This window comes from Theobroma cacao, chromosome 8, assembly GCF_053813885.1.
Source record: "Theobroma cacao isolate CCN51 chromosome 8, ASM5381388v1, whole genome shotgun sequence".
In the NCBI taxonomy this organism is placed as follows: Eukaryota; Viridiplantae; Streptophyta; class Magnoliopsida; order Malvales; family Malvaceae; genus Theobroma; species Theobroma cacao.
The window spans coordinates 29,924,729-29,937,308 of NC_142646.1; the positions used below are offsets into that span (position 1 = coordinate 29,924,729).

Sequence of the window (12,580 nt, forward strand, 5' to 3'; positions counted from 1 at the left end):
GGGCAGAGGGTCTTTCATTCTTACCTTATTAGACTCCTATGTTGTCAAGGTATAGAAATTTCTTTGATAAGAAAACTAAAGAGAAAGTTTACAAGTACATCATCTTGGAATGAGAATTGTTTATTTTAACAACAATAGCACCTACTAATGATAAACGTAAGGCTGAACAACAATCCAAGGGCGAACTTACTCTTGATTTCCAAGTATGACAAGTTAGTCCACACACACTGCAGTTTTGATCTGGTATAGCTTGGGCCAATCAGGGTTCTAGACTTTAGATGATGTGCCCACCCATCTTTGGTCAAAGGGTAGACTGTGAACTGAAATTTGGACCGACCCAAACCCAATGATGAATGTAAAATGGAAGAGCTAGCATTAGGCAGAGAAAGTCTACAAATGTACTTCCAATTATAGCAAATGTTAATGTTTTCTTAACTCCAAATAACTTTTCATTTGCAGGCATGTCGGCGAGTTGCGGACACACTAAAAGAGATATAATCTTTAATATTTTAAAGGTTTTTTTTTAATTTTAAAATTAATTAAAAATATATGTTTTCTATTAGATAAGGCAATTATAGTGTATTAACAAATATTATTTAATATAACAAATAATAAGAGTCTGACACCAGCATAAAGCCATCAGATTTCTTCCTTGATTCTGTCCAAAACATTTTTGGTCGCTGCCTAAACCAAGGAGCTGCCCCCGTCCACTTTAACACTCCCATCGTCTCATCTCTTTCTGCTCCTCCTCGCACCAAAAGAAAAAAAAAATGGCTGATATTCCCATCAGAATCGGAATCATTGGCTGCGCCGATATAGCCCGCAAAGTCTCCCGAGCCATCCAACTCGCTCCGAACGCCACGCTCTCCGCCGTCGCCAGCCGCTCCATCGACAAAGCCGCCAATTTCGCCAAGGCCAACGGGTTCCCACCTGAAGCCAAGATCTACGGCTCCTACGAGTCCCTCTTAGACGACCCAGACATCGACGCCGTTTATTTACCCTTACCCACTAGCCTCCACCACAAATGGGCAGTGTTGACGGCTCAGAAGAAGAAGCATCTGCTAATGGAGAAGCCCCTGGCTTTGAACGTGGCACAGTTTGATGAGATTTTAAAGGCTTGTGAAGAAAATGGGGTTCAGATTATGGATGGGACCATGTGGGTGCATCATCCCAGGACCTATAAAATGAAGGAGTTTTTAAACGATAAGGAGCGGTTTGGTCTGCTTAAATCGGTAAGGTTTTTACTGGGTTTCAGCTGAATTTCAAGGTTTTTCTTTTGTTTTGTAGATTACCAATTTCTTCTTAGCCAAATAGGAAGGTTATAGATTATTTTACGCAGGGAAGAAATGGGAGAAGTTGGTGTCAGACTGGTCTAGAGACCAACATATTTTTCCAAAAAGAAAGAAAGAATGTAGACTTTTATTAATTATTTTTCTTCTTCATTCTTATAATATTCATTTAGAGCTAGAGTTTGATGAAGAATCTCAGTAATCCCTGATCTTTGTAATAATTTTTTTTGAAGAGCATCTTTGTAATAAATTAGGAAATGAAATGGCGTCAACTTATTTGTTTTTGTACTAATTAGCACCTCTGCTTCAGTAAAGAACTATTTTTGGCGCCCTTCACCTTTAACTGCAGTGACCGTCTCTGTTTGGTTAAGTTATCCTGTATATCCTGTTGTTGATCTCGAACCTCGTGCTTTTCTGAACCTCTTCAGCCAATATTTATGGCTTGTTTATTGTTAAAACATGAGGCATTGGTGCTTGATGGAATTAGAACCTAGTACCTTCTTGGACCATGATTCATTTATTGGTGTGGCAAAGTCTTGTTTTAGCTGCTAAGCTGTCAATTTAGAATCCACACTGAGGTTTATTAGATGTGCTTTGTTGAACCTTTTAGACTAACATAAGATGCCAGGGGAGGATTGCACTAAAATAAGAATAGTGGGTTGTGTGGTGAGTAAGATTCTGGGGCTTAATTGGATGAGAAAAGATAATTAGGATGTGAAGATTTGTTCAGGATGGGGTCCTGTGGGTTGCAGATAAAGGAAGAGAAAACAAACCTGACTGCTGGTCTAGATATGTGAGTGTTCATTGTCAACAATAAAAGGAACCAGTTTTTTTTTTTTTTTGACAAACAGTTGTATCAACTGTAGTTTTGAGTTTCTGTGGCCCCCTGGACATAAGCTAAGTTAGGGCTTGTAGAGAGGGTTGTCTAAGGGATAACGCAAATGAGTGGGGATGATATTTTGATCTGAAACAGAGCTAACAAGAATGATCCAAAGGCTTTGCACAATTCCTAAGAGAGAGTTGCTTTGAATTTTTGTAAGTTCCTATTAATTAAAAGAAGCCTTATATGAATGTTTTGTATGCGTGTGTTTGTGTGTCTGAAAAGAGCGAAGCATCCGTGCTTCTGAGTCCAAGTCTGCATGATTAGGAATGTTTGCAAAACACTCAGACAACCTATCTTGGAAACCAACTCATATAAAATCGTTTGTGTTTATCACCTATTGTAAGATAAGTTGCTGCTGTTTGTCGTGAATTATTACTTAGATGATAAAATTTTATCTGATTTGATTTAGGCGACCTTCTTGCCCTCTAAAGTTATGCATTTTTAACAGAGAATGACAATATTGATTAAAACCTTTGGGTTCCTCAGGTAAATAGCTGCTTCACATTTTTTGCTGATCCAGATTTTCTCAAGAATGACATTCGTGTGAAGCCGGATCTTGATGCACTTGGTGCTCTTGGCGATGCTGGGTGGTATGGCATCAGGTCAGTCCTTTGGGCAGCTGATTATGAGATGCCCAAGACTGTTACAGCCATGCAAGGTCCTGTTCTCAATGAAGCAGGGGTAATTCTAGCTTGTGGGGCTTCACTATACTGGGAAGATGGCAAAGTTGCAACCTTCCATTGCTCTTTCTTATCAAATTTGACAATGAATCTCACCGCTATAGGAACATTTGGAACTTTGCATCTCACGGATTTCATCATTCCTTACCAAGAGCATGAGGCCTCTTATACTACATCCTCAAAGCCTCAATTTAATGAACTTGTAACAGGATGGGTGCCAATTCCAAGTGAACACACTGTCACCGTAAATTTACCTCAGGAAGCCTGCATGGTCAGAGAGTTTGCTAGCTTGGTTGAAAATATTAAAAAGAATGGTGCGCAGCCAGACAAAAAGTGGCCGACAATCAGCAGGAAGACACAGTTGGTTCTTGATGCAGTGAAGGCATCCATTGAGAAAGGTTTTGAAGCTGTTGAAATTGTGAGTTAATGTGGTGGTTGCTTGGGCTACCAATTATTTATGAATGTTAGAATGATCCGTTTCTAAATGGCCTCTCACATCACTTAAACATGTATTGTGAGACAGTGCCTGTGGTGCAGTACTTTCTAGCATCAATATGAACATCTAGTTGGTTACTTTAAACTACCTATTTCAGTTGAATAAGAACTTAGATGACAAACTTTAGTGGTGAAAGTCCCAGACCTGCCATGGTGCTCTGGTGGATCGAAGTTAATTCTAGAATGTTTTGGGAATGCACTCATCAATGTACTTTGGATTATCAGTTGGTTGCCATCATTTCTGAACATGTCTGCTACTATTATCATCTATGTTTATATTCGAAATAGGCATACATTTGGTGTTCTTTTCCAACAAGTTAGCAGCCTGATAAATAGGGCTTGGGTGTGCCGGTTTTGAAGTCTCATGGGACAAAAATCCTTCCTCTTCTTTAGAAACCCAAATTTCCATCAGCTGTTTTATCTGTTTCCCAACCTTACAAAATGTTTGGCTGGAGGAAAAGATGAAAGAAGGAAAGAGATTGGAAGGAGAATAGTGTTCTTTTATAATCCTCTGTAATCCTTTAAAAAATAGAAGGAAAATACACTTTCTACTTAAAATAATCATTTTATTTTTAATTTTGCCTTTAGTTTTCAGTTTATTTTATTTTCATTATTGTACCAAACACAGAAAAACATTTTATTTTTGGCATAATAAGTAAAAGTTCTTTATACTATTTAAAAAATTTAAATAAGTTTTTATTTTTTCAAATGCATTCAATCAAATCCCTTTACTTTTGTTTGAGACAAAATAGGCTTTTATGACTAACGGTTGATTAATTGTTATTAGTCAATCTTTAATTAAAACATCATTAATCATTTTATATCTAAGAGACATTGACGTGGAAAGTAAAAATATCATGTGATCATGTCATCATGTCACATAAGCGTGCTATATCACCATTCACTGTGACATATAAATATTCCATGTCAGCAGCATATGAGCACAAAAATACAAGTGACATTTTTATTAATGACAGTTAGTAAACCGTTAGTCATAATGGCCTATTTGGTCTAAAAGTAAAAGTAAAAAAGTTTAATTTAATGCAATAAAAGAATAAGAGTTTATTTGAATATTTTTAAATAATTTTAATATTATATCTTTCTTTTTCTTCTCTATTTTTTGCCCATATTTTCCCCTTTCTTCTATTTTACTTTCTTCCCATCAAACATAGTGTCCCATCCCATTTTATGGAGGTATTGTGACGGGTGCAAGAACTTAGACGGTTATAACCCACTAGACCCAAACTAGCTTAATATCATTGTATATAACTATTATTCATCATATATTAATCATCTTGAAAACACATGCTTAATCACACTATTATGGATTTTACCAATCAACGTGCTCATAAATGTTCTCATAAGCAAATATTTCATAATCAACTGTCGGTCCATGTGCCCATACATATAACATTCATTTGTACATATGTGGTGCTCACATGGGCTCTCAAACCATCAAGTTCAATTCATATAAATGCATAATTAAAATCCATACCAAGTATAATGCCCTAGCATGGCTACATCATCGTAACAATATTCAACAATGCTATAACATAAGTATTAATTAAAGATTGACTCAACCAGCGGAACATGTCCCAACTCTCTATGCTTCAAGAGGGTTGTTATACCACTTATCAAGAAAGAAAAACGGATCACGTCTCTGTGACTCGGGTGGTTGAAAAGCTATCACTGATCTGTAACAAAAATAAGGAAAACTAACATGTGAGTCCTAAAGATTCCATGATGAATACGGGAAGGGGCTAAGGTAAAGGGAAGAGCTTTTACACAAATTACATTGTTAATGTAAACATGAATTTTGAGATAAACATACTTTATTTCAAATTTCTCATTTTCATAATGAAATCGACATATCATAAACATGTGGTTCTTTAAATAAATAGAACGTTTCTGCAAGATCTTTAGAAAAAACAAGGAAGCTGTACTTTACTTGTGGTATTGAATCCTCTTTAAGAGAAATGATACTTAATCATATAATCCAAGTTATCGGTGATTTACTCCAATTTCTTCATAAATCATATGAGTTACTCATGTATTCAAGATTTTCCATTAGAATCCAAACATAACATTTTGTGATCATCTTTCAACCCATATAACTCAAGCAAGCATTTTTCCAACTATATAACTCAAATGATCGTTTTCAATTTGTAAAACCCAAGTGGCCATTCTTTCTTTATGATCCATAAACTTAACCAATGCATTAAGACTTATTCTATTTATTAACCCATCTAGGATAGCGTATAGCTTAGAGTTAATCTACAAGTCAATAAGCTATTACAAACATAAGAAACAATCACAAGAGACATCACAATAACAAGAAAAATATACAATAATAATGAATGCAAGGGATGCTTACTTGGTCCTAGCCCACGTCTAGGCGACCCACGTCTGGGAGTCATAAATAGGTGGTACATCCGCCTCACCTAGGCTATATACATTTATGTGTGTGGCACGCTGTGTCAGATGACACTGTAGGTGGGAATCACAGATAAGACTCTTACCACCATCTTTATGTTGACTTCCTATGTTTTTGATGATAACAAAATATTTTTCATTTTTTTATGTTTAACTACATTATTTAAGTGTGCAAGACAAAGTTTAAATCCCTTAATATAATTTTTGTTTGAAAGCAAGTCAAGAAGCTTGTTGTTTTAAAAAAATGATTAATTAGTTAAAAGAGCAAAGAATAAATGACTAAATAAAGTCAGAATAATGATTAATTGCTGTGTTACAATCCCTTAGGATTGGTATAGTAGGACACGAGGGTGACAAAAGATGCATTAACTCCCATTTTCATAATCCCTATGGCTTGGAAATCTTGGACAAACCTCATAACTTCCTCCTTGATTGCTTCCCACTATTTTTTAATAACACTGAAATTAAAAACCATACGACTTCAAGATTTTGTTACCATCGCAACTATTAATAGCTTCCCATATTTCTAACTTCGTAAAAAGGAGCTCAAGAGACATGGTGACTACTCCTTTAGCTTTGCAATCCAACAGTTCAACTCCTTGTAAGTCTCACCACTGTTCTATATTCGTAAAACTAAATGCTTGTAACATTGGTGGCGTTTAGTACTTTACAATGCAATGTGATTACAGATAATGTGATTGCAAGTAATGTGATTGCAAGGAAAATAACATTACAGTGTTTGGTATACATACAAAATAATGATTAAAATGCAGAGAAGATAGCATTGCAACGTTTAGTCTACAAGTATTTTACTGAGAATGTAATGTTAAGTTTCAAAATTACCCCTATTTATTAAAATACAAGTTTAATATACTTGTATTTTTTGTTGTTAATTTTATATAATATCATCTCTTAAATATATTTTTAATGTCATATATTTTATTTTTATTTTTTATTATAATATTATATATTTTATTTTCATTTCTTTAATATAATTTTTATATGATATATTTATTTGAATTTCTTTTACCTATATTATGTAAATTTTAATTTCTTATATTTTATTTTATTTTAATTTCTAATTCTTATATTATATATTTTATTTTAATATATTTTATTTTAATTATAACATTACAAAATATTTTTAACAAAGTAATAAAGTTGAAAGGTAAAAATGTTTTTAATAATATTGCAGAGTACAATGTAATGTGATTGTATTGGTTTTAGATTGCAATCACATTACATCCCTTGGCTGTAATGTGATTGCATTGCAATCTTACATTGTAGTTGTTTGTTGCAAAACGAATACTGCAATGTAATTTAATTGATACATTACAATGAATATGCTTCCACTTCCCTCATACCAAACGCTACCATTGTGATTCATACATCTTGCTATTTGTATATGACAATTTCAAATAAATTAGATTTTATTTGGTAATCAGAAAATAATTTTTTGAAAAAAAATATTTTTTGTAGGAGGCATTTTCCTTGAAGATATAATTTTTTAATTATTTAGATAACACTAAAAAATATTTTCTATTATTTGATATGTAATGAAAACGTTTTAGATTTTACTAGAGATTATATGCCTATATAGATATTATTATAATTATAAAAATAATACATCTTATTATCAATATATTTTATATTATTTTCATAATTTATTTATTTAAATATATTATCCTTTATTTGTTACTGTTTTAAATCTTATTTTAATTTTTAAAAATAACAATTAAAATATTCAAAATTTTATAGTTAAATAAAATAAATAATACATAATTATATTAAAATATATAATAACATTTCAATATATACAAAATACAATACATTAAACATTTTGTAACAATATTTTATTTTCAAAATATTTATAATGTAATATAATTTTTAAATATTCTTTACTCATGATAATACTTGTTTATATGTTAATATTGATTAATATATCAGCATTAATTAGTATGAAATAATATACTTTAATATTAACATTATATTAATTTATTAGTTTATTATCAACATAGATTAATTACTATTAATAATATTATTTAATAACATATAAGCTATTATATTTCTATAACTATTTGATCTTTTAATATGCTTATAATAGGAGTTCATATTGATAATAATTATTTATATATTAATAGGGATATAATATATTTTAATACTAATATAATATTAACTACTGTTTTATTATCAAAACAAATTAATTAATATTAATAATATGAGATAATAATATGAATATTATAACGTCCAAAATTCGTCATGAGATTGGAATTAGACCCGTCCTGTGCTGCATTACCTAGGAAAATACATCTTTGGAACTCTAATTAAAAGGCATTGACTTCCAAAGGCGTGTGCCTAATCTCTCCTAAGGGCCGTGCACCTTTTACAAATTAGATTGTTACGTGTATATATATATATATAATTCGGAGAGAGGATATTCAAATTCTGCTCTTTAGATAGATAATCATATATGAATCAATGAATCAAATACTCGAATATTATTTTGAGGGTTATGTTATACACATTTCATTACTTATTTTCTCGTCCACCTTAGCAATTGAAAATCATGTAGTATTGTTTTTTTGTTTTATGGAATGTAGTATTGTTTTTGGAGGAAAAATTATAAAAGACTCAGATTAATTGGTGTTTAATAAACATTGATTAAGGATTGATCCAAATGCGAATTTAATAAAATTTTATTAATACATTATTGTACGTAAATTACAAAAAAAAAACATTAATTACAATTTTTTATAAAGCATAATACTTATCATAATATCCATATCGTATGTGCATAAAATGACAAGTGAAATTTAATTAATGACAATTAATCAGTTATTATTATAAAGTTTATTTGATCCAAAATAAAAATATATACACTTATTTGAACGTAATAAAAAAATAAAAATTTATTTAAATTTTGAATAATATAAAATTTTTTTCAAATATTTCAATGTTTTATAAATATTACCTTAATAACATACTAAGGTTTACACATTAAAAAAAAAACATATTAAGGTTTAAAACGTATGCCCTGAACTTTGAGATTTGAAAAGTCACAGCTAATCGCCCAGTGGCTTATTTCTATTAGTTAGCAAACTACTAAGAGCCATAAATAGGTTCTTTCCTTTGTACCAAAAGACGGTTTTTGTTTTCCTTTTGTGCTTCAGTATTTTCCCAGAAAATATTACAGTGCTAACCCCTAATTTCAATGCATTTTCTTGCACCCACCATTCGCAAACTCCATAACAAAGTGTGGAGTCAGCTCTGTTTTGTGAATGCTGGAGCATTCCATTGCAGATACAAGTACCACTTCAGGTTTGTTAAATAATTAGTTCATCTCTACTTTCCCCTCTCAGTAAAGAAAAGAGTGGCCAATTTCTTTTATTATTAGCTTTTTATGTATTTTATTGTTGCGTGAAGACAACAAAAAGGTTTACTCCATTGCTGGAATTTATGGCATCTTCCTCATTCCAATAATACTGCATAAATGTGCGTGCTTGCACAATAGCCTAAAGACAGCCCTCTTTCTCATTAACTAAAGAATATCTGTCACGTGAAAAGGTAAATTTTGGTCTTGTTTACATAAAAAGTTTAGTGTGATCTAAGTGTTTGATATAGTCAATGCACTTACCTTCTTAAGACACTTATTTTTGGGAGACTTATTATGACACTTTGATTGCATTAATAAAATTGTTTAATCATTTTTATATAATACTTGAAAAAACTATTCAACTATTCAATAAAATTTAAATAAATTTTTATTCTTCTATTACTTTTAATCAAATTTTTATATTTTTATTTTAAATTAAATAAATTTTTATGATTAATAGTTTACTAATTATTATTAGTCAAAATATCACTTTCCACATGATATTGATGCGATTCTGACGTAAAAAGGTTAAAAAAAACTATATGATAATATTATCATGCTACATCAACATACCACTTAATCGTCATTATAATATTTTAACATGTCACATCAATGCTCGGTGACATGAAATTGCAAATGACATTTTTATTAAAAATAATTAGTCAGTTATAAAAATTTATTTAACTCAAAATAAAAATATAAAAATTTGATTTTATTTGAATTTTTTGAATAGTTTAATAGATTTTTTTAAGTATTATATGTGAATATTGAAATTACCTATTTGTCGCAACCTAGACAATGTTATATAACTTGTATAACTTAGGGTTGTGGAATTCATGGAGAAGAGAAGAAAATGGCCTTAGCTAGGCTGACATATTCTTCTAGGACGGAGATTGTTTATAGTAGGAATATGACATACTTGATCAATCAATGTCATTGATATCATAACTTAGCTAAGTAAATATATATTTCCTTAAATTAATGAATTAATTTGCAAGAAAATTAAAAATCTTAGAGCACATGCTCCTAGGTTGTGCAAAATATTTTAGGCCATCATGAATATACAATGTTCAGCGCCTACGTGCAAACTCTCTGTTCTTAAGTTTTGTGAATTTCAATATGAATAGTACTATTCTTTTTCCTCGATATATATCATTCAAAATGTGTATGTCGTTGTTAAGGTGATTCACTTGGAAAAGAGTGGCTGTGATTATATAATTAATTAAGTCTTCTTGCTAAAGTCAATACCTAGCTATAGGCCGGTTAACTTGCCATCATCATCGGTAATAATCTAATGATTTGTATTAAATATGAGATAAACTAAATTTATAATTACAAATTAATGTAATCCACATGTTTAATTCTGATTAACTTATACCCCTCAAATCTTATATTAGTTGACTTTTGTAATTCATTTACGAGTTTAATTGCATTGTCTTGAAATTGAATTGAGTTGAAAAAAATACAAGCTGACATGAATCCTTTCCTAGGATTTCTCTTCCATCAAGTGATGATGATCACTTTTCTTCATTTATTTCTTGTTGGGTAAATGGGGTTTAGATGAAATTTAAATAACTGGTAAAATTGATTTCAAGGTGAATCTTTTAATAGATACTATCTTTAAGATTTATTTCACTTTCACTACGTGGTATGCAAAAAGGGAATTATGTGAAAAGGCTTAGGGATACAATGAATCTAACATCTAACTTTATCTTTACACTTTATGAAGATAGACCGCTAGACACACCTGAGGCTTTGCAAAGTTGTTTGGCCTTAAAACTTACTTTCTGCAGTAAGTAGATTATAAAAAATTTAGATTCCTTTGATAGATGATAGGAACTAAAGTGTTTATGTTTAATTTTAGAACGTAAAACTTCTATCTCTCTTGATTTTTTTGCTAATATCTCATTTGTTGTTGGTGTGTCAAAATGGTTGGTAGCAAGTATTTTATATAGGCTTGCAATGACATAACCCTTTCATTAAAGCACCTCTTTGTCTTAAAGATACCTTTACATTTTGTAAGGCACAATCCTTGGATAAAGGTAGACCTGGCAATTCATGTTAATGTGTCGTAAACGTGTCAGACACAATTAGACACGAAACACGTTAAGGCTAAACACGAACACAACGCATTTAATATTTGTGTCTTAAATTTAAAACACGTACATGTACACGTTTAATACACGTGTAACACGACACAACACGATTAATACATCTATTAAACATGTCAATATACGACACGACATAATTAATAACACGTTTAACATGATTAAATAAAAATTTTTATAATTAAATATACTTTTATTATTTAAATTTAAAATCTATAATTATAAAAATAATTATAATAAAACAAAAATAATAATAATAACATCAAATAATCACCAAAAGTTAAAAATTAGGGTTGAGCAAGTATAATTACATTATACCCTTTATAAAATTAAAAAAACTTATTAAAATAATTATTTAAAATTATTTATATAAGGTTAAAATAGTTTTTAACTATTAATTTTTAATAGGTTAATAAATGTGTCACGTATACACGTTTAAACACGATAACATGATTAAACAAGATAACATGATTAAGTAAATGTGTTTAAATGTGTTATCATGTCAGACACTATTAGACACGAAACACATTAAGACTAAATCAAAAATCTGTTTAACCCATGTCTTATCGTGTCATGTTCAAAATTGCCAATTCTAGATAAAGGTATTATTTCAATAATCACCTTATGAAATGACAACAATTCATTCCATAAAACATAATCTTTGAATTATAATATGCAAAGATAACTTTTTATATTTAAAATTTTCAACTGTGGTGTTTTTTTTTAATTATCTCATAGCTTTTAGATTTAGAGATGTTTTTCCAATATGTCATTTTACCAAGAGATATAACTATTCACATGAAAAATCCACTTATAATCCAATAGTCACACTATGTTACTTTATAAGACATAACCTTTGAGCTAAGAGAGCTTTCCATTATATGACATAACCTTTTTATTTTTAAAATACACCAACAATTCTTTAATTTTTGAAATATTTGATAAAATTTAAAAGGAATAATTATCTTGATCATTACTAATCTACTCTAACAAATATGTCTTTTAGATTGGATTTTGTTTTTAGTGGTTTGAGTTTGTTTGTAGATGTTGGTAGAGAAGTTTTTCAAATTTGGTTAATTTTGACATGGAGAAAAATGTTAACATGACAAAATATTTTTCTATATGCTTTTGAAATCATGATGATCTTTAAAAATAAAAATTGGCATAATGCTCAAAAAAATTATTGAATTATTTAAGAGAATTCAAATATATCTTTATTCTTTTATTGAGTTTAATCAAACTCTAGTACTTTAATTTTAGATTAAATAAGCCATTGTGAATAATGGTTGACCAATTGTTCTTAGTCAAAAGGTTACATT

At 30.2% G+C, this 12,580-nt stretch overlaps 1 protein-coding gene across 1 annotated transcript; it reads left to right on the top strand.

Annotated features, from left to right (window-relative positions):
- The first annotated feature begins 629 nt into the window (after positions 1-629).
- Positions 630-3,595, top strand: LOC18593095 (Oxidoreductase family protein). The gene is made up of 2 exons (XM_007020144.3): positions 630-1,232; positions 2,659-3,595. The coding sequence occupies exons 1-2, from the start codon at positions 771-773 to the stop codon at positions 3,277-3,279; spliced, it is 1,083 nt and encodes a 360-aa protein (XP_007020206.3). The 5' UTR covers positions 630-770; the 3' UTR covers positions 3,280-3,595.
- The last annotated feature ends 8,985 nt before the right edge of the window (positions 3,596-12,580 follow it).

Bases quoted from the DNA above. Each gene is read 5' to 3' on its own strand.
- LOC18593095 (XM_007020144.3), top strand. From the start codon at position 771: ATGGCTGATATTCCCATCAGAATCGGAATCATTGGCTGCGCCGATATA. The intron at 1,233-2,658 runs GTAAGGTTTTTA...TGGGTTCCTCAG, and splicing joins GGTTTGGTCTGCTTAAATCG to GTAAATAGCTGCTTCACATT.